Below are 24635 nucleotides of genomic sequence, written 5' to 3' on the forward strand. Positions count from 1 at the left end.
TCAACGGAAAAGCTTGTGAACACTCTAGAGAACACATTTATAAACCAATCTTTATGAAACTTGGTCAGAATGTTAGTCTTGATGATCTCTAGGTCAAGTTCGAAACTGGGTCATGTTGGATTAAAAACTAGGTCACCTGGTCAAATCAAAGGAAAAGCTTGTGAACACACTAGAGGCCACAGTTGTGACCCAATATTTATGAAACTTAGAAAGTTTGGCTTGATGATTTCTAGGTCAAGTTTGAATCTGGGTCATGTGGGGTCAAAAACTAGGTCACCTGGTCAAATCAAAGGAAAAGCTTGTGGACACTTTAGAGGCCACATTTCGTGGGGTTACTGCAGAAAGGAGACAAGTGCCTTCTTTATTCACATGTCGATGTCTCCTTACTGCAATAACCCCACGATTTGTGATTCAATCTTTATGAAACTGGATCAGAATGTTTGTCTTAATCATTTCTAGGTAAGTTTGAATCTGGGTTATTTGGGATCAAAAACTAGGTCACTAGGCCAGATCAAAGGAAAATCTTTTCAACACTGTAGAGACCACAATTTAAGTTTGAAACTCATGAGAATTAGTCAGAATATTTGTTTTGATAATCTATAGGTCAAGTTCGAATCTGGGTCATGTGGGGTCAAAAACTAGGTCACCGGTCAAATCAAAGGAAAAGCTTGTGAACACTATAGAGACCACATTTTTGACCCAATCTTTATGAAACTTGGTCAGAATGTAAGTCTTGATGATCTCTATGTCACATTTGAAACTGGGTTATGTGGGGTCAAAAACTAGGTCAGTTGGCCAGATCAAAGGAAAAGCTTGTAAACATTCTTGAGACCACATTTGTGACCCAATCTTTGTGAAACTTGGTCAGAATGTAAGACTTTATGATCTCTAGGTCAAGTTTGAAACTGAGTTATGTGGGGTCAGAAACTAGGTCAGTAGATCAGATCAAAGGAAAAGCTTTTGAACACTCTAGAGACCACATATGTGATCCAATCTTTATGAAACTTAGTCAGAATGTTAGTCTTGCTGATCTCTAGGTCGAGTTTGAAACTGGATCATGTGGGATCAAAAACTAGGTCAGTACATCAGATCAAAGGAAAAGCTTGTGGACATTCTACAGACCACATTTATCTTTTCAACACTGTAGAGACCACAATTTAAGTTTGAAACTCATGAGAATTAGTCAGAATATTTGTTTTGGTAATCTATAGGTCAAGTTCGAATCTGGGTCATGTGGGGTCAAAAACTAGGTCATTGGTCAAATCAAAGGAAAAGCTTGTGAACACTGTAGAGGCCACAGTTGTAACCAAATCTTTATGAAATTTAGTCAAAATGTTTGTATTGATGATCTATAGGTCAGGTTCGAAACTGGGTCATTTGAAATCATAAACAAGGTCAGTAAATCAGATCAAAGGAATAGTTTGTGGACATGCTAGAGACCACATTTGTACCCCAATCTTTATGAAACTTGATCAGAATGTTAGTATTGATGATCTCTAGGTCAAGTTTGAATCTGGGTCATGTTAAGTAAAAAACTAGGTCAATAGGTCAGATCAACGGAAAAGCTTGTGAACACTCTAGAGAACACATTTATAAACCAATCTTTATGAAACTTGGTCAGAATGTTAGTCTTGATGATCTCTAGGTCAAGTTCGAAACTGGGTCATGTTGGATTAAAAACTAGGTCACCTGGTCAAATCAAAGGAAAAGCTTGTGAACACACTAGAGGCCACAGTTGTGACCCAATATTTATGAAACTTAGAAAGTTTGGCTTGATGATTTCTAGGTCAAGTTTGAATCTGGGTCATGTGGGGTCAAAAACTAGGTCACCTGGTCAAATCAAAGGAAAAGCTTGTGGACACTTTAGAGGCCACATTTCGTGGGGTTACTGCAGAAAGGAGACAAGTGCCTTCTTTATTCACATGTCGATGTCTCCTTACTGCAATAACCCCACGATTTGTGATTCAATCTTTATGAAACTGGATCAGAATGTTTGTCTTAATCATTTCTAGGTCAAGTTTGAATCTGGGTTATTTGGGATCAAAAACTAGGTCACTAGGCCAGATTAAAGGAAAATCTTTTCAACACTGTAGAGACCACAATTTAAGTTTGAAACTCATGAGAATTAGTTAGAATATTTGTTTTGATAATCTATAGGTCAAGTTCGAATCTGGTTCATGTGGGGTCAAAAACTAGGTCACCGGTCAAATCAAAGGAAAAGCTTGTGAACACTATAGAGGTCACAGCTGTAACCAAATCTTTATGAAATTTAGTCAAAATGTTTGTCTTGATGATCTTTGTGTCAAGTTCAACTCTTGGTCATGTGGGTTCAAAAACTAGGTCAGTAGGCCAGATCAACTTTGGTGAGCGATATATAGGGCCATCATGGCCCTCTTGTTTATCAGTTTGTGTTGAACTTAGTACCCTGCACAAGAGTTCGAAATGTTCGTACCCTTGTAACGGTTATAAGTATAAACAAAACAAAAACACAAACGGTGGGAGTCGAATTGGCATTTGAATTGGTATCACATGGGATATAATGTCGAGCGCTCGAGATAAGATGTCTTACGCACGAGGTAAGATATCGAGAAAAGATGTCGTGCGCACGACATGTTATCTCTTGCGCATCAGTAGTAGTGCGTTCGACACAACATGTGCGCACGAGATAACATGTCATGCGCTCGGGATAACATGTCATGCACACGTGATAAGATGTCATAGATAAGATTTCGTGTGCACGAGATTAGATGTCGAGCGCACGAGAAATAATGTCGTGCGTACGAGATAAGATGTCTTGCGCACGAGATAAGATGTCGTGCGCAGAAGAAAGTTTAATCTTAAAAATAAATGCCTGTCCTAAACATACCGCCGTACAAAAATGTACGCAAAATAGTAAAAATATTATTGTAAAGTTGCTAGTCACGGAAGAATTGAACAAGGGCTTGACCCTACATCGCCAAGCAATAACAATTCCAGCAGCTCAAATTAACTGCTGATCAAATAGTGCTGATACTGGTGGCATACCGTTTTGACTTTTAATCACCATTATAACATCACGTTTATAACAGATACAAATGTCTTCAAACTTGCAGGATGAGCCGACATTAGTTATTAAATTGCTTTTTATGAATATAAAATCTGCACAATCAGCTTGCCTTAAACTAGCTGATAATACTGGTAATTTCAAACGCAAAAAAGGGAAAAGTTTAAAAGAATCTGAAATAATTGACCCGTGGAGGATTTTAAAAAAGTAGCGTGACTGTAGGGTTAACGCACGTTTTTTTGAGTAACAACATCTGCAGAATCCCAAGGGATTTGTTGGTGCACGAGCCCGATGTTGTTTCACGAAACAAACGTGTGTTATCGCTATTCTTGCATAAAACACAACTGTGTATAAATAGTGTTAAAACACTCTTTTGCTATAAATTATTTCGATTCTAATATGCCCTTAATCTAAAACAGTAGATAAAATATAGAAGCGCTCTTTCTTGGTCGCAACAAAAACTTTGACGTCGCCGCACGTTAACGTGACGTCATTCTAGCGTAAGAGTGTTTTAACCGAGACAAGCATATTAGAATTATAAATGAAATAACCTTAGGTGTCTTATGACTGAAAACAAGATATAGTACCGACGCTAAAAATATTACACGATTTAGCAGATCTATGACATCAGTGCTAGATATATAAATAATTAAATTGAGTTAATATTGTAAATACAGTCTAATATGGCTTCGGCTTATCTCTTTTATAAAAACAGATTATATTTGACAATCCATCATATATTTTCATTCCGCTGAGCACTAATTCCCCAGTTTCCTTTCTGTCGGTAATTAGCATGTTCCAAAAAAGATCCCCTCACCGCCCCCCGCCCCCCTCCCCATCCACACACACACCAAAAAATAATCATTCATTGTTTTATTTTCTGCAAATGCCTCTGTAAGTAAACAGAAGGTTATCAATTGTAACATCAAAAGACAAAAGAAAGTTATGTGGACGTTTAGTTTCGTTGTAGAGAATCATCCAAAATTTCATGGCCGTGAATAATATCCAAACACCAACACACATTCAGAGATTAGGGTAACACTGTGTCATCTGTTATTTTGTGCGGGTGCATGAAAAAAAAGATAACAAGAACAAGAGTAAGTTTCTAACCCTGGTTGTGATCTTTGAGTTAGATCTATATAGGTCTGAGTTTTGCAAGGGACATGTTATTTTGCTAAAGTGAATGTGTATGCAAGGTTATTTGAATGTAATGTACGTCTAATTGTACGGAAGTTATAGACTGGATATAGTATGACCATGACCTTTCAGCTGATGATCTAAAACAGTAGATAAAATATAGAAGCGCTCTTTCTTGGTCGCAACAAAAACTTTGACGTCGCCGCACGTTAACGTGACGTCATTCTAGCGTAAGAGTGTTTTAACCGAGACAAGCATATTAGAATTATAAATGAAATAACCTTAGGTGTCTTATGACTGAAAACAAGATATAGTACCGACGCTAAAAATATTACACGATTTAGCAGATCTATGACATCAGTGCTAGATATATAAATAATTAAATTGAGTTAATATTGTAAATACAGTCTAATATGGCTTCGGCTTATCTCTTTTATAAAAACAGATTATATTTGACAATCCATCATATATTTTCATTCCGCTGAGCACTAATTCCCCAGTTTCCTTTCTGTCGGTAATTAGCATGTTCCAAAAAAGATCCCCTCACCGCCCCCGCCCCCCTCCCCATCCACACACACACCAAAAAGTAATCATTCATTGTTTTATTTTCTGCAAATGCCTCTGTAAGTAAACAGAAGGTTATCAATTGTACATCAAAAGACAAAAGAAATTATGTGGACGTTTAGTTTTTGTTGTAGAGAAATCATTCCAAAAATTTCATGGCCGTTGAAATATCAAATCACACAACACCAACACACATTCAGAGATTAGGGTAACACTGTGTCATCTGTTATTTTGATGACAGGTGCATGAAAAAAAGATAACAAGAACAAGAGTAAGTTTCTAACCCTGGTTGTGATCTTTGAGTTAGATCTATATAGGTCTGAGTTTTGCAAGGGACATGTTATTTTGCTAAAGTGAATGTGTATGCAAGGTTATTTGAATGTAATGTACGTCTAATTGTACGGAAGTTATAGACTGGATATAGTATGACCATGACCTTTCAGCTGATGGCCTGGGCCTTTCAGTTACAACGATGTTGTTGCCAAGGTGTTTGAATACAAACTGAAACACCTAAACTTGTGTAAAATCTCTTATTCAAGTGTGTCCTTGACCTTTGAAGTAGACGTTTGGGTATTGCACATTATTGATCTTGTTTTGACAAATGTTTGTGCCAAATTATCTATTCATCCATGCATAAAAAATACAGACAGGATAAGAGAACTTGATCTTAAATCTTTAACCTGTTAGTCTAACTGGGATTTGCATCTAGCACGCGACACATCGACTTGTTGTAGTGGTCATTTGAGCTTATTTGTTTGTGAAAATCACACAATCCACGACAAAGTTCTCGTTTCGACTGGAAACAATTATTTCCGAACTCGCGTATGACGTCAGAAATGACGTGATGATGAGGTCTCGACCTTACATGCGTCAAAACGTTCACCGTTTCAAACTCGTTTTCTGTCTTATTTGCCTTAAGTTATAGCCGTTTTGGCTGATATAACACAAGAAATAGGTATAGATATATGTATGTAATAAAAGGGTCAGAAAGCAGTACCTTGATCTATAGGCGATGATGAAGCCGTCCTTGTGAATTCATACTTGGCGCAAGAGCGTCGCCGTATAGGCCTACAGGCCAAGCAAAATCCACTGTAGCAGAATACATCATAGCAGACCATGGTTAGACTAGTTAGGCTACCTCCCCTAACGGTCCGTCCACAATAACATCAGACTGAGACAATTACGTTACATTGGACTAGGGCATTGTCTGTTATGCTTTTTAGCTCGACTATTCGAAGAATAAGTAGAGCCACCCTACTCACGTCGGCGTCGGCGTCACACCTTGGTTAAGTTTTTCGTACCAGTCCACATTTTGACAAAGTCTTTTAAGATAAAGCTTTGAAACTTTCAACACTAGTTTACCATCACCATGGCCAGTTATAGGCAAGAGCACATAACTCCATCAAGGATTTTGGCTGAATTATGGCCCCTTTTGACTTAGAAATCATGGTTAAGTTTTTCGTACCAGTTCATATTTTGACAAAGTCTTTTGAGATAAAGCTTTGAAACTTTCAACACTTGTTTTCCATCACCATGTCCAGTTATAGGCAAGAGTACGTAACTCCATCAAGGATTTTGGCTGAATTATGGCCCTTTTCGACTTAGAAATCTTGGTTAAGTTTTTCGTACCAGTTCATACTTTGACAAAGTCTTTTGAGATAAGGCTTTGAAACTTTCAACTCTAGTTTATCATCACCATGGCCAGTTATAGACAAGAGCACATAACTCCATCAAGGATTTTGGCTGAATTATGGCCCCTTTCGACTTAGAAATCATGGTTAAGTTTTTCGTACCAGTTCATATTTTGACAAAGTCTTTTGAGATAAAGCTTTGAAACTTTCAACACTTGTTTACCATCACCATGTCCAGTTATAGGCAAGAGTACGTAACTCCATCAAGGATTTTGGCTGAATTATGGCCCTTTTCGACTTAGAAATCTTGGTTAAGTTTTTCGTACCAGTTCATACTTTGACAAAGTCTTTTGAGATAAGGCTTTGAAACTTTCAACTCTAGTTTATCATCACCATGGCCAGTTATAGGCAAGAGCACATAACTCCATCAAGGATTTTGGCTGAATTATGGCCCCTTTTGACTTAGAAATCATGGTTAAGTTTTTCGTACCAGTTCATATTTTGACAAAGTCTTTTGAGATAAAGCTTTGAAACTTTCAACACTTGTTTACCATCACCATGTCTAGTTATAGGCAAGAGTACGTAACTCCATCAAGGATTTTGGCTGAATTATGGCCCTTTTCGACTTAGAAATCATGGGTAAGTTTTTCGTACCAGTTCATATTTTGACAAAGTCTTTTGAGATAAAGCTTTGAAACTTTCAACACTTATTTACCATCACCATGGCCAGTTATAGGCAAGAGCACATAACTCCATCAAGGATTTTGGCTGAATTATGGCCCTTTTTGACTTAGAAATCTTGGTTAAGTTTTTCGTACCAGTTCATACTTTGACAAAGTCTTTTGAGATAAGGCTTTGAAACTTTCAACACTAGTTTATCATCACCATGTCCAGTTATAGGCAAGAGTACATAACTCCATCAAGGATTTTGGCTGAATTATGGCCCCTTTTGTCTAAGAAATCTTGGTTAAGTTTTTCGTACCAGTTCATATTTTGCGTAAAGTGTTTCACATATGGCTTTGAAACTTTTATCTCTTGTTCAGTATAATAGTCTCTATCTGTAGGAAAGAGTACATAACTCTGTCATCTATTTTGGCTGAATAATAGCCCTTTTTGGACTTGGAAATTTGTTCTGTTTTCATACAAGTCCACGTTTTGTCAAAACTATTTGACATATTGCTTTTAAACTTTGAGCACTTGTTTATCATCATGATTGCCATCTGTAGGCAAGAGTACATAACTCTGACAACTATTTTGGCTGAACTATGGCCCTTTTTGGACTTTGAAATTGGTTCACACATTGCCATTTAGTGCAAGACTTATCGAAATCCAAAAATACAGGAACATGGTTTGTCTAATCTATTATTTTTTTCTTTTGTCTGAATATCTGTGGTAATATTTTGACCCCATTCTTCAATCAATTCTTCGAATAGTCGAGCGCGCTGTCATCCGACAGCTCTTGTTAGTCCCCTACGGATTAAAAACAAGTTTTGGGGAAAACAAGTTTTCACGCCAGTCGGTTCGACAATGTCCAGTTCCTTTCTGTCATCTAGATAGTTTGTTCATATTTTCAAAAGAAAATGATAAATGTCCACCTCTTAAATAATGGAGTACAACAGTAATGTAGGGATAACCCATGTTTTTTCGTGTTATAACGTCTGCAGAATTCCGGGGATTGGTTGGTGCCCGAGCCCGTAGGGCGAGGGTACCAACGTATCCCGAGGGATTCTGAAGATGTTATAACACGAAATGAACATGCGCGAACGCTATTCTAGCATGAAACGCGAAAAAAAAAACTAATAAATGAATACATTCTACCTCAAACGTCATTAAATTTCCATGGAATGCGCGGGAATATCCAAGTTGTTTCTCACGTTGACGTCATTTCCATTTGAATTATCCGTTTTGGGGCCGTAATACGTTTACGCTTTGCCATGGAACGCGCATATATAAAAAGGTGTTATAACAGCACGTGAGCGCGAGAATCTCTCTGTTAACACACGAAAAGTGACAAGAACAGCAGTTTTATGCTAGAATACCTATTTTCCCCAAATATATAATTTGATTGATCATTTCATATTTTCATCAGTTAAGCTCCATACTTTTCAATTAAAGGCACTGACTCCAAATCGCACGGCAACAACCAAAAAGAATAATTCTATAAGACATGCTAGATATTTCTTTCTCTATTTTTGAAACTTATTTACTGACAGATTATATGTGTAATGGAAACACATGAGACTGATTGGTTGTCTTTAATACGTATTCAATCGTTTGTGACGCGGTATCGGAGGTAAACTGCCTTAATTATAAAGATCGTTAAAAGTACGAATTCCTCCGTTATGTTCAGTCAAGATGATCGGAATGTTTTTATTGCCGAGTCGGCCCAAGTTCGATTCCCGACCTGGGCATGTTATTTTTTCTTGATTTCGTATTTTTAAGATAATTTAGAAACAAGACCTCATGTATAATGTTCATAATATGACCAAACTTCAATCTTAAGGAAAGAGCATTTAAGCCAAAATGTGGGGTCAAGTCCCTTTAAGTAGATTCTACATACCGGTACCTTTAAATTATCACTATTTTCTTAATTAATATAATATTTTTTTTTTATATAAAATATTATATACGTATTCTCATTGTGCAGTTCAGCCGCCTACGCTTAAAATATGAGATGATATTAAACAGTTTTAAGTTATGTCTTAAGAACGCCCGGTAGCTTTTTATAATTTATATACTATGGGTTTGTTTATGTAAAATTTCATTGAGATTATTTTGTTTTCAATATTGATCACATTATTGATTAGACATTTTACAACGAAGAATTGTCAAAAATCTCGTTCACGCGCAGCAATGAGTTACAACCTTGAATTCCTGAACCGTAGGTAATAGTTCAAATCTAACAGTAACTGAAATTCACGATTTTCAAAAATTGCATCAAACATAAAATTAAGAAGTAGGAAATCACGAACTAGACCACTTTACACATTTCTTCAAGATTTTTCCAAATTTCATTAAACGTGAAAAAGCGAAATGCTTAAGATTTCACAATTTCTTAAAACTTCATAAAACCGTGCATGAAATTGTGAAGTATGAAATTATGAACTTGATGACTACAAATCATGAACTTCACGATTACACACCTTGCGACTTCACGGTCTTTTAATGATTTCATAAATCTTGAAATCGTGAAGTATGAAATCATGAATTTCACACTTTATCATTTCACGAGTTCGCATTTTGTGATAGTGAAATTCGTGATTTCATACTTCATCCTTCAAGTTTTATGACACTTTCAGCACCTAATACTTTACTGACAAATAAAATATACAAGTAAGTATTCCGGCTAAATATTCAGATATGTCTCTCTGCTCACACACACGCAAAAAATGTAGTTTGCATCATTATTATTCTTTTTTTTTTTTATCTTTTTTTATGTTGAATCAAGAACGTAAATGTCATTGATTGAATATAGTTTTGTTATCAAATATGTTGCATGGGTGAAGTAGTTTCATAAAATTTAGACTCATATCAATCAATACCAGCGTTTTCAACACCCGTACTTGACAATTTTCCAGCAAAACTCTACGTAACGCTTTATGTAAGTCTGACGCTTTAAGACGTCATAATCTTAACCTATGTCGTAGATCATTCTTGCATAAAAACTACTCTTTTCACTGGATCCGCCCATGTATAAACGGGAGAAAAATCGTGTGCAAACAAGGCAATTCACGTGCTGTTAATACATGATTTTTATTTTTGAAATGCTTTGCCAGGGACGTATGTATGTATTTCTGCGCAGACTGATATTTGGCATCTGCATATTGTTTCTTCCATAATAACCTCTTCTTGTAGCATTATAGATACAATGCAATCCATAGTATGTTTAGCTGTATCAGTTTCCAACCCCTACCGTACTGCCCCCATCAATGTACGCTCTAGCTTCTCTTAGAGTTTACTCCCTTTACAAAGCGTCTGTTCAGTTATTGTAAATAACTGTGAATAAATAAGTATCGCGTGTAACTTGTGCTATTGCCCGTTTTTAGGTATTATATTAATGATTTTTGTTAGTATCAGTCGGTTTGTTTTACCCGATTGTTCGCAGAATTCATATAATAAACCTCGAAAGCTAGTCATTGGCTTCGTACTCATCCGTACTCTGTTTGTTCGTACTCAAAATAAGTCGAATGTAAAGTTGTTACTCTTAAAACAATTGTGTTCCTGTTTATTAATTTTTTAAGTTATATGCAAAATTATGTGTAATGTAACGTTTGTAATAACTAAAAATAAAAATAAGATGCTCAAAAACCTTCAAATCACGCTTTTAGTAGTGTTGTTGTTATGTGTGCCCCGGTTATGGATATTTAAAACATGTTTACCGTTTCCAAGAACAACAAGAATGGTAAATAAAAAATGTACCGGAATCGTCAAGTCATCACATATGAAAACAATGCATTTAGTCGTCGTGTAATGTTTTTTATGCAAGAATAGCGACAATACACGTTTGTTTTGTGTATTAACGCCTGCAGAAGCCCTTGTGATATGTTTGTGACCTCGACCTTCGGTCTCGGTCACAAACAATCCCGCGGGCTTCTGCAGACGTTAATACACAAAAAAAACGTGTATTATCCCTACATTCATGAAATTTATATCACAGGAAAGGAAATTTTTAATCTTTTAAAAATATACTAATTTCATTCGTGTCCGCTTCCAACAAAAACAGGGATATACTGAAAACCTTGGAGAAAAAGTGAAAATGACGTCATGAAATGACGCCTAAAAAGTGCCGTTACTGGCCAAGTTTGACGACGTACCAAACAAATGTGGCCTGGATTAGAGCCAAGCGGGAAAAAGACAAATCAGAAATATTCTCAATTTTCCTCCGTCATTTTTCATAGATCTATCTTAATTTTTTAAAAGTCGCACTCCTCCTTAACTGTATATTAAAATGAGAAACGCCCAGATTAGGCCTAAACAATTCTTTGTTTCCGATATCATGCTCAAAAAAAATTAGGGTAGATAGGTCGGATTTTTTTTTGGGGGGGGTGGGTGGGGGCGAGGGGGGTGGGGGGAGGTTTTATTAAGTGAGACTTTTTGGAAAATATTTTTGTGTCAAAAACTAAATACAAATCAGGGGGTTATGCCTTTAGAGCATCAGTAAATTGATTTCTAACATCACTGACCATGCTTAAAACATAAAAAAAAACAGTTTTGCAACTTTTTGTTAAAAAAAGAGGAAAAGAAAATATTCTCCAAGGCCATAAAAACATTTAGAGTAGGGCCAAAAAAATAGGGTAGGTCGGGATACCTGAAACAAACAATTTTGTAAACCTTATAGAGTTGATTCAGATGTAAGCGCCGAGTTTTTCGATAACGATTGTCACGGAGCTACATGTGCATATATTTTTTCTAACTTTTTTTCATCTGTGTTGTACCTATTGTATAAGTTATTCTCCAAGTTTACCGAGAATACTGTATGGAGTCTTGAAATAAGAAGGTACTTTGAAAAGCCACCGAGATGGGCGATCGGAAACCATGACTGGAATGATGGAATGACTGGTACCCGCTTAATACTGGTTCTCGCCATCTGCGTCCCGTATAATTTCTACTAGTTGAAATAGTTCGATCCCTGCAACAGTATATCTCAGCCTTCCCACCCCACCCACGTCCGGAGTACAACTCCAGAACTAGTAAAGGAATTTTGTTGTAACGTCACATATTGACAGAGGACAATGGGAGGAAGTGCACAAAAATGAACAAAACTCTGCTTGTTTACTATTTGAATTATCCCCCTTTATTTGATATACTCATAACATTTGTCTGGAGCATAAATCTAAAATTATCAAAGACATTTTGTTAAGACTTTACGCAATAACCGAGGATATTGAGAAGAGATGCAAAGTTCAAGAACAATAACGCTATTTGCTTTTTCTTTGAATGATATAATTTTATTAAATTGCTTCACCATGGTATAACTCTCAAGTACTTAAGGGAACTTATTTAACTTCAAACAAAAATGGCGGCTATTCATAAAAGAACTTGAACTGTACATTACATTACTTTTTGAAATCATCTCCGTTTCTTTGATTTATTCAAAAACTTTTGTCCGGAGCATAACTCCAAAATTGATAACAAAGATAACTTGTTAAGACTTTCGCACAAGTTGATTTTAAGAGAGGAAGTGCTGTGTACAAGAATTATAATTCCACCTCGCATACTTTTATCTCCCTTTATTGTATTTACTTTCCATGACATAACTCTTTTAAGTGCTGAAGGGAATTTATTTAAACTGCATACATTTTGGAGGTCATTCAGGGAATGTACAGTACTTACCTTTTTAACTGACTCCCTTTATTTAATTAACTCATAATACTTTGACTGAAGCATAACTCCAAAACAGTAAAAGGGATTTTGTTATAATGTAAAAGAATAACAGATGACATGACAGAAAGTTCATTGTACAAGAACTTTAACTCTACCTTGCTTAATTTTTTAATTTAATATCTTTACTTGCTCGGGTCATAACGCTTTAAGGTATAACCCATGTAACAGTGTACCTCCTTTTGAAGAGTATTCAATTCCTACAATAAACCTACTTTACTTAAATTTTTAGGAGGCATAGGTTCAAGCCCCACTGGGACCAATATTTTTTTCTCCTTATATTCCTTTTTAATAAGTTTTTACTTTTTTCAAGAATTATTATTAATTTATTGTACAAAAGTGAACATTTTTCATTTGATGAGTAATTTGTTGCTGTTCAAAGTGAATTTACCTCTGAAACAGAAGCGGATGGAGTTAGACATCTTTAAAAATACTGAGTTACATACGGTAAAAATTCTCTATTTTGCCTTTACTCTTTAGATTACATATTTTGGAAGAAATGTAGGTAGGTTTTACTTCTGTCCCAAGATTTTTTTTTAATGAAGTGAGCAAAATTTAAAACGGCCCCACAGCGGACTCAACTTTATTTTTTCAGTGTTGGATTTAGAATTCTGTCTCATTAAATCTTTTTACTTGAGGTACCCTTGAAATAAATGGTATTCACAGTTTTATTTTGTGTTTTATAATTGTTTATAAATAGTTTGATGTTTCTTTTATCAAAATTAATGGTAAAGTGAATTATCTGCGAACGATTTAGACAGTGGCCATCACTTTGAAACTTGTCTCTACTTGAGCTTGAGAAAATATCATAATTGTACAAAAATTTATAAAAAACGGCACTGTAAAAGTTGTTTAAATTTTGTATACAAGTCTCTCACTGGATACAGTATATTGCTGTAACATTGTTTTGAAGATTTGAAATATTCACCATTAGGTGGGCCATACCTTAAGGGCATCAGGGAATTTAATAAAACTGCCCACAAAGATGGAGGATATTCAGAAGGGTAAATGCATTGTACAAGCTATAAGTTTGTATTACTTAATGTTTTAGTTATCTCCCTTTGTCTAATTTACTCATAGTATTTGTCCGGAGTATACCTCCAAAACTTAAGTATTCAAACAATGGAAGGGGACATTTAGAGTATAAGAACCATAATCTACATTGCTTACTTTTTACATATCTCCCTTGGTAAACATACGTAAACGAGCATGGTAAAGAAAAGTTATAAAGTTATTCTAATATGCTTGTATCTGTTAAAACATAATTACGCTAGAATGACGTCACCTCAACGTCAATTTTTTTGTTGCGATCAAGAAAGAGCGCTTCTATATTTTATCTATTGTTTTTGATTAAGATATATACGTATTAGAATCGAAATTATTTTTTACAAAACCGTGTTTTAACACTATTTATACACACGGGCGGTAAAACGTCTTACAAATAATTGCTGCGCCCTCGTGAAATTATTACGCCCGACGTATAACCGCCCATCGTGCATAAATAGTGTTAAAACACTCTTTTGCTATAGACTATTTCTTAATTAAAATGCAGTGTGTATAAACCATAACTCTTGCAAATATGTTGAACACAGTACTTCTTCATAACGCAGCTTGTCCTCTAACTAATAGATGACTTAAAATAGAATAGAATAGAACATATTTTATCAACAAAGTTTGGACCATCACTGCCATAAAAATCAAATATAAATGCAACAAAACAAAATTTCATAACGTAACAAAAGCCTGGATCTGATACAAAACAATTAACTGAAGATATAGCCCTCTATATATGTGCATATGAATAAAAAAATAGTAATAAAAATTAAAGATATCCAATGGCCATCTTTCAATAAAATATTTTATCTCAAATGTATAAAATCCTCATCAGATGTATTTAACTTTACTAGATATATAAATTAAATTTGCCAATAGAACTTACATAATTAAATGTTGAAGTAACAGTTGGGACGATTTTAAAATTTTGAAACCGGTTAATCTTTTGTATGAAGGAATCGAACCGAATCGGTTAATCGGCCGCCATATTGAAAATGCTGTTTTCTTTCCTGACAACGATACCAAGATACTTTCAGTAGGTGATTATATAATAGGAACTTACGAACTTTATCCTTTGCAAACAATGTAATAATTAATAAGTCATAGTTTGGTGTATTTCATTTTACACATTTCATGGCAGGCAAATCCGAGACTATTGACTAAGTTCAATGTGTTTCAGCGGAACTATACTGCGGGTCTATGTGCTAGTCAAAGAAATGTATAAAGATAAGTACAATGCCTTATGTTTATTGTTTGAGAGCGATTAGCGGTTTTGCAAAATCGAAACCGGTTTTACCCAGTAATCGAATCGGATCCGATTAACCGAGTAATCGTCCCAGTCCTATTATAAATCCTCTTCAAGTATACCAACCTAGCCAAATCTAACTACTTGTGCATGTAGACTGAATTCACATAAAAATCGTAATGCATATTATTCACTTTTACAAATTATTTTACTATTTATAACCACGTTTAACTTGCCCCTCATCGATGTGGGTTCGAGCCTCACTCGGGGGTTGAAATCTTCATGTGAGGAAGCCATCCAGCTGGCTTACGGAAGGTCGGTGGTTTTACCCAGGTGCCAGCTCGTGATGAAATAATGCACGGAGGGGCACTTTGGGAGTTCCTCCACCATCAAAGCACGTCCTATAATTGTGTCTGTGCGACGTTAAATCCAACAAAAATAAAAATGAAATAACCACGTTTGCCTTTGTGGGGTAGGCATGTCCATGACTCTTGTTTAAATAAAAGTTTTCAAAGACCGTTTTTAGACCCACAAGAAGTTTCAACTAGCTCTATCATTTTTGTTTGCTTAAGAATGTAAAAGTTGTTTATATATTGATAAGCGGCCATTTAATTACAAGGAGTCTGTGCTAGATCTGAATATAATCTATATGGTTGGACAACGTTATTTTTTATAATTAAGTGTAGGCATGTATATGTTTTGGATAATTTAGTGTTGATCTGGGTATCTGTTCTTATCCATAAGGGATTTCTTGCTAAAATGGAGGTATCTGGTCGAAGGACATCAAATGACAGAAACTTAAGTTTATCCAGAGGTTCAGCAGATGACTTTGAGTTTTCATGTCAGCCATGCGCAGGTGAAGGACACCATGTAGAAGCTGCGGGGTTCTGTCAAAATTGTGAGGAGTATTTATGCATAACCTGTTACAAATATCACTGTAAACCAACACCGAGTAGACATCATGTTCTTCTGGATAAATATAACATGCCGAAACGTAGTGCGCCAGCGTCAGTTAAATATGGATGTAATTTGACCTGTACGAAACACGCCTCGGAAATTGTAAAGTTTTTCTGCAAGCAGCATGATGCAGTTGGATGCGGAGACTGTGTGATTCTGGATCATAAATCGTGTAAGATCGATTACATTCCCGATGATTCTAAGGATTTTATAGATGGCGGGGAATATGAACAGCTTGTTACACGGGCGAAACAGCTTGAGAACAATGCTAAATCGCTGAGGAAAGAGATAGAAGAAGATGCCAAAGAAGTTTATAGACTTTATACTAAAGCAGTATGGGATATTCGAGCGTTTCGAATACAAGTAGATAGGTATTTGATAGATATGGAACAAAAACTATTGGATCAATGTGAAACACAGAAAAAGAAATCGGACACAATGTTAAAGGCTGTTAAGAGAGAGTTACAACCGATGCAACTCGAACTCGAAAACCTTCATTCACAGCTTACTCCACAAGAGAAGCAGTCCGGCGATTTATTTGTTCGAGCGAAACAAATAAGTTTTCGCCTGAAGAAGATAGGAGAAGAACTGGAATTTGTTGACGAGAAAAATCAGCCAAGTATGTTTATGTTTGAGAAAAACAGTCAAGTCCTGGATTATTTCAAAACGAAACAAGGATTTCTTGGTGGTCTTCGACCAGTTCAAATTAGAAATCGCCTGGCAATGTCTCCAAAGCGTCTCCTTGATTTAAAACTAACTCTTATTCCCAGCCAACATTCTATATCGGGCCGATATCAAACCGACGTCTTTGTCTATAACGGCCCGATATCGGCTTCTATATCGGCTGCAAATAGGAATGATGTCGGCCCGACGTCTGCAGACTATATCGGGCCAACATCATAATGACATCGGTTCGACATTGGCAAACGATATTTGGCCAACATCAAAATGATATCGACCCGACATTGGCTGATCATATCGTTGTCGCGAAATAGTGTGACACGCATTGCTTCTTCAGTTTTCTTCAAATATACACTTTATAAATTCTCACAGTAATTTACTCGAGAACAGATGTGTATCGCATCATGTGTATGATGGTTATTTGATTTTATTGGTATAATATTTTTCACTATATACTACATGTTTTATACAGGTACGTAAATTTTCTGTATATTCTTAACACTATTAAAATCGTTCGATTAGAATTTTAAACATATTTATATTTTCATTTTTTTGTAAATATAAATATTTCTACGGCGGCATTATACATAAAATAAAAATGCATCTTAATTATAACCTCCCTTTATTACATATAAAATTTTGATATTTACCGTCTACAAATTTTGTTTGGAACCTAGTTTGATTGATTCTGGTATACATCATATTTGCTTAATAAATAAGCACACATAAACAATTAGATTACTTTTTCCCGTTTATCAATAATGTTTTGAAAAATATAGCTATATCAGAGAATCAAATATCGGCCCGATGTCAATCCGACTTACGAAATAGTTACACTGATTGATGCGGATCTACCAATTTCAATATTTTGCGGCAGTTCAAGGGTTCGATCCCGGCGATATATGATCATTTTGTGTCGATTCGCCGTAAAACCTAACTCACTCACGACGGCCTGACGTCGGCCCTACAACCGCACATTTTGCCGACATTATACCTATATCGGGCCGATATAGTCATGCTGGCTGGGTTGCAGAAGTCAGTGTAAAGTCTCCTTCTGATGGGAAAAAATGCTGGATCCCAGGAATGGTAGCTATAGCTCCTGACACACTTGTGTGCACTGATTATAACAATCACTCGGTGAAGTAGATTGATATCAAATCTGATAAAACTACTTCTGAGCTTAAACTTACAACCGGACCTTGGGATATTACACACGTTTCATACGATCAGCTAGCAGTTACTGTGACCGAAGAAAGGAAAATATGCTTCTTGTCCTTTAGAAGTGGTCTGTCAAAGACTCGCTACATTGTTGTTGATGGGAATTGTTACGGAATAGTCTACATCAAGAACAGGCTTGTTGTATCTTATATCAATCCTCCAAAAGTGGAGATTCTGAGTCTGGATGGGAAAGCTATACAGATGATTGATACTGACAGCAGCGGGGAAGATTTATTTCAGTTTCCGCGGTATGTAGCTGTTCATCGGGATGGAAACTGTATTTATGTTTCTGATTTCAAAACTAATTCAGTGACTAAAGTTACTACATCAGGAACGGTACTTGATACATATGAAGAGGCAAACCTGTCATATCCGGATGGAATTGCCGTTTTTAGCGATGGGTCAGTTATAGTTTGTAACAGTGGAAATCACAACTTATATCTGCTGTCATCAGAAAACAAGAAAATAAAGACAGTTCTGGACACGACAACGAGTCCACATGCCTTGTGTTTTAATAGAGAATCAGACTCACTTTTTCTGAGTTTTGAAGAATCAAAACGTAACACAATTCACAAGTACAAGTTTACTTATTAAGCTTGTACAGAATGATAAGTATGAGCTTTAGCTAAAAGTAAATCGTGATAAGTTTTAAATATTTAACTCACTGGTAACAAACTGCAGCACTTTTCTGCAACTGCTGGATTTATTAAGTATATACACAGACATCTTGTTTTATGAAGTAAACTTGTTGTGTTTATGTTGTTGTTGTTTTGTTTTGTTTTGTTTTTTGACTTTCTTTTTTTGTCTATGAAGATGACTTTGTAAATAACTTAAGCATTTCATTAATTTAGTAGACATTGAATCCCTTCCATAAAAATAGACTCCTAATGTCCATCAACTTTTGACTATTCCAAGAATAATCATACCGCCAAGAATCAAAGAAAAAACACGCACCTATGAGATTTCGCTTCATTTGTAACTTGATCAATATTAATCTATTCTTATTGTGATAAATCTGGATTTTGGCGAAGATATATTTTGCCTTTTATGAATATCTTAGTGAATTAACTGTTATGCACTGTTTTAAGTAAATGTCTATGAGACCATCTTATTACGCAGTTTTAGTGTATTTTCAAGTTATTCGGAATGATACTGATAATGTTATGTGCAGAAATGGACCCCATAATTAGGAACTGAGTTGCTGAAAAAAACAAATACATACTCCTAAATGCATATTTCATAATATGTCATGATACGTCCATATGTTCACATTTTCCTTGTCAAATTTCTTGTGTGGCTAGAGCTGGCAAATGGCAATTGATTATTTAAAAATTAAGATATTTTTCAGAACTGAAATGTCACTGTAATTTCTTGTAATCTTGTTCTCTTGTAATCTTTTAAAACGGACCTAAAATTTGAAGACCTAATCTTTGCAGCCATATTGGACCTTTAGGGAGAAACTGTGTCATTTCTCTGTCAATTTCTGACATTTTGAGATACACTGAAAAGATGGAATGTTCCTTTTTTTATTTTTATGAATTTGGTTTTTGGTGACATTTATTATATTCATTGCTTTTGGTGGGAACATTTTTGCATATTTGAGAAAATGCCTTTGACCTATCAGATTGCAGCAATCGTTTGTGCTGCTCTATATAAATGGGCTTATCAGTTATTTCTCTGCTTTTCTAGTTTACACTTAGGATTTAACACTTTTTCTTTGATAGAAATAATCTGGAAATTTAGAAACAATTTAGGAACTATGGACTTTATTTCGAGCATTATGTTGAATTTTATTTGCCCATGAATATATACTGAAATTCATGTGATTTTTATATTAAAAAGAGTAATTGGCTGATTGTGGAATTTTCTGACAAGATTGAACTGAAGGAAGTTGCTAAATTTGTGAAAAATTTTAATAGATTTATAAAACTGGACTTATTCTTGTGTGTTTATTTAACATGTGTTGACTAGGTTCTTATAATAAAAATATGTGTTATTAATAATCAGATCTATTACTGCAGCACATGACATTATAATACTTTGAAAAAATTAAAAAATGGTCCCCGATAAAATTATTTCCAGTTGAGCCCGCGGTAAAATGTATTCGTCCTCTAAAACTGGAGAAAACCGGTTTTACGACATTACAGTTTTCCAGAATTCATTTTAAGGATAACATGGCGTAATAGGCCTCAATTTCACCAAAAGCGTACATACATCTTGATAATGTAAGCTTTAAAAATGTTAAACGATAGAAATAAGGTGCATATTGACAAGTTATAGAGTGAAAGAAGTTTTCAAAAATTTCTTTTGGATTACCTCCCCTGATAATTTTAGTTTTTCACGAGTTATCTCCCCAGAAAATTAGAAGAGAATGATTTTCTCCTTTTTCCTACGGGGAATTTTAGATTTCTTTTTGATATTTGTATCAGAATCATATAACGCAGCTTTCTACCGCAAAATTTTCTCGCAACTCAAGTTCAGATTCTCATAATCAAAGAAATTATATATCTCCCATAGGCATCAATGTTAACTTCAATACGGATATCTCCCCCAAAAAATGATAAAATTTTAAAAATCTCTTTGTGAAAAGTTTTTAATTTTGAATGTCTTTAAAGTGACCAAAATTTCATTTAAATATTACCATCCAGTTACAAGATATGAAATATGGCTATTACACCATGTTATCCTTAAGAATTGATGATGTCTACTCATGCATATGTACGAGCTCCTTTCTGAAACAATATTGTTATTTGAATCATTTTGTGCTTCATTAACATAAACCACCCAAGGCTTTCTAGGATTAAACGAAAGATTCCAGACAAAATTCATATCGTCAGTAATAAAACATAATCTTAATTTTACTGTTTTGTCGCCTTTTAACAATAAACACCAATGAAGCGACAAATATTTTGTACTTTGTTTTGTCTGCTTTCTCTCACAACAGAAAGAGAAACATACTTCAAAAATCTTTCAGATTTTAAAGAAGGTTCACAAATATGCAAGGTTATTGCATGTTTGTAATATTTTTTCGATTTTACGGTCATTTCACCTTGGTCTAATAATTGTACAACGTAAGGTGGTTTTATAAAATCAAAGCCAGCGAGTTCATACCATCCGTATGCCTTTTTTATTAAAAAATCATCAAAATGACAAAATGTATGAAAAACAATCTTAACCTGTTGTTGCAAAGAGTTTTATCATGCAAGTTTTTAATGACCATAATGACCATACATTGACATGCTCAGCAACTTAAATGCTGGATCAGATAATGTTTGTAAACATGATTTTGATGACAGTTGAATTTTCACTGACTATAGCAAACTGTTGACATCAGAATTGCTACTTAAGAAATATCACGTTAATATCAGTAGTTACAGCATAATTATGTAAACATTTTGTGTTTTCTCTTTCTTCCAGTTGTTTGTCGGGAAGATCCATGTACAAGTTTTTTACCTCCACAGCATGACCATTTAATGTTGAAACTAACTGATGGTACTATTTATTTCAAACTCAAGTACTATTTGGCCATTACAACAGGAAAAAAACGAAAGCAATTGATAATGCCATAAACTAGTAAATCATGTAATTATAGAGTTACTATAGACTATACATACAAATTAGGATAATGCTATAAAATAAGATTATGCCATAGATTAGCATATGCAGATATAGTAATGTCAAATATATAGTTATGACATAGACTAGTACATTAAAGTATAATAATGTCATAGACTAGTACAGGCAGATATAAATAATGCCTTAGACTAGTATATGCAAATATAGATGTTGCTATAGACCTAGAACATGCAAATTAAGTAATGCCACAGACGAGTACGTACCGATATGGAGAAGTCATAGACTAGTGCATTGAGATATTGTACTGTCATAGACTGGTATGTACAAATAATATAATGTCATAGACTAGTACAGGTTGATGTAGCAATGTCATAGACTAGTATATGCAAACAAAGTAAGCCATAGACTAGAACGTTCAGATATGCATAATGCCATAGAAGTGGTTCTCAAATTACTGACGGAAATGGATTTCCATGTTCAGGTCCCTGTGACCTTGACTTGACCCCAAAAACAATAGGGTTCATCTACTCTACATGTCCAATCATACTATGAAGTTTCAACATTCTGGATCAAGTGGTTTTCAAGTTATTGATCGGAAAATGTTTTCCATGTTCAGGCCCCTGTGACCTTGCCTTTAACAGAGTGGCCCCAAAATCAGTAAGGGTCATCTACTCTGCATAATAAATCATCCTGTGAAATTTCAACATTCTTGGTCAAATGATCCTCAAGTTATTGATCGGAAATGGTTTTCCATGTTCAGGCCCCTGTGACCTTGACCTTCGATGGAGTGGTCCCATACACAATAGGGGTCGTCTACTCCATAAGCCCTGCCATCCTATGAAGTCTGAAGGTTCTAGGTCAAATGTTTCGCCAGTTATTCAGTTATGATCAGAAATGAAGTGTGACGGACGGACGGACAGGGCAAAATCAATATGCCTCCCCCAACTACATAATCTAGTACAGGCAGACAGAACAATGTCATAGACGAGTACAGGCAGAGAGAATTATGTCAAATATTAGTACAGACAGATAGAGTATTGTCACAGACTGGTACAGGCAGAGTAACGACATAGACTAGTACAGATAGATAAATGTCATAGACTAATACAGGTAAATAAAGTAATGACATATATTAGTACAGACAGATAGTGTTATGTCATAGACTGGTACAGGCAGAGAGAGTAATAACATTTACTAGTACAAGCAGAGAGAATATTGACATATATTAGTACAGGCAGATAGATGAATGTCATAGACTGGTACAGACAGATGGAGAATGTCAAAGACTGGTACAGGCAGAGAAAGTAATGACACAATTATAATAGTAAAAGCAGAGAGAATAATGGCATATAATAGTACAGGCAGATAGATGAATGTCAAAGACTTGTACAGACAGATGGAGTAATGTCATAGACTGGTATAGGCAGATAGAGCAATGTAATAGACTGATACAGGCAGATAGGGTAATGTCATAGACTAGTACAGGCAAAGAGAGTAATGACATATATTAGTACAGGCAGATAGATGAATGTCATAGACTGGTAGAGACAGATAAAGTAATGTCATAGACTGGTATAGGCAGATAGAGTATTGTCATAGACTGGTACATGCATATAGTAAGAGTAATGTCACAGACGGACTAGTACATGCAGATAGAGTAATGCCATAGACTAGTACTGACAGACAGAGTAATGACGTAGATTAGTACAAGCAGGTATAGTTAAAACGTAGATTAGAACAGGAAAACAAAGTAAAATAAATGTAGTAGACTAGTGCAGGCAGACAGAGTAATGGCATAGGCTGGTATAGACAGACAAAGTAATGACAGTGACTAGTACAGGTAGACAGAGTAATGTAATAGACTTGTTCATGCAGATACAGTAGTGACATAGACTATTTCCAGGCGAAATAGTAATGTCGTAGAGTTGGGTGAAAAATATTAAAAGGGCATAGACTGGTACAAACAATATATTAATGTCATTTACCCGAACATATCATATATAATGCCAAAGTCTAATGGACTTATCCCAACCATATTGTCTGTTGAGAGCATCCAGTGTCACACTCTATTTCAACATATGTCTTAAACATTGGTGCTCTTTCATCATCAAAGTAGCGCAGAAGTAAGGAGCTTTTGCATAGTTCTTCCATAAATGGTTTAATATGGCTGGATACATAGGTTTTTGTTTATAATTTGGCATTTTCAAAAACAAGTTGCATCCTTGATAACATGTTTAAATAAAAGTAAAACTTCATCTTCATCCGATGTATAATTATTGAAAAGGTCAAATGCACACTTTTTACGCAAATTACGTCGAAAAATCGTGTTTTAGCCTAACACTAAAAAGTTGTAATGTTACCGTTTTTAATTGATTAATTAATTTAGTTTGGGGCGTCCAATTAGTTCAAAAGGGTTTTCTTTCTCATTTGATATAACAGGCCCATTGAAACCTATACGGTGATGTGATTCTCAAATATGTACTCCGATTATTCGCCGAAGGAATGCTTACTTTATGCAAAAATAATGCCAAAATCTTTCTACGGAAATACTGTTTTTGAGCGGTGTGTAAAAACTGTCCCATAGATTTTTTTTATAAAAAATTAAAATCATCGTATAACTTTTTTTACTGTTAAATGAGCGAAGGAAATACGGGAGTCTTCGACTTCGCTGTACTGTCTTAGATTTTTTTCACGCTCAGTATTTGTGCATCAAAATTTCACAAAGAACTCTTTGTATATAGGGAAAAATAAGTTAATCACAAAAAATATTTACAACAACATCAATATTATCATAAACGTATTCTAATTTTGCTAGCCATTTTCCGATTTTTTATTGTCACACTTATATACTTGAATGCATGTTACACACTAAAAAGCCTAATGAAATGATGGTACTTCTTATTAAACATTTTACAGCTCGTTCTCTCCTCCATGGATTATTTTTTAATTTTCTGAAAATGTTCATGAAATGTTTTGACTACGAGGTTTATTTTAACGGTACGGTGCTATGACATTGGGAATTCTAAGCACAGCTTAAAGGCACTGACTCAAGATTTGGCTAAAATAATCTTTCTTTCAAAATTGAAGTTTTGTCATATTATGAACATTAGAATATGAGTTGTTTTCTAAATTTTTTTAAACATTCCAA

The 24635-nt window shown here is 35.1% G+C and overlaps 1 protein-coding gene across 1 annotated transcript; it reads left to right on the forward strand.

Annotated features, from left to right (window-relative positions):
* The first annotated feature begins 13741 nt into the window (after nucleotides 1-13741).
* LOC128558035 (E3 ubiquitin-protein ligase TRIM33-like) lies at nucleotides 13742-18505 on the forward strand. The gene is made up of 3 exons (XM_053546803.1): nucleotides 13742-13760; nucleotides 15768-16631; nucleotides 18030-18505. The coding sequence occupies exons 1-3, from the start codon at nucleotides 13742-13744 to the stop codon at nucleotides 18503-18505; spliced, it is 1359 nt and encodes a 452-aa protein (XP_053402778.1).
* The last annotated feature ends 6130 nt before the right edge of the window (nucleotides 18506-24635 follow it).

Source organism: Mercenaria mercenaria, chromosome 6 (assembly GCF_021730395.1).
Source record: "Mercenaria mercenaria strain notata chromosome 6, MADL_Memer_1, whole genome shotgun sequence".
In the NCBI taxonomy this organism is placed as follows: domain Eukaryota; kingdom Metazoa; phylum Mollusca; class Bivalvia; order Venerida; family Veneridae; genus Mercenaria; species Mercenaria mercenaria.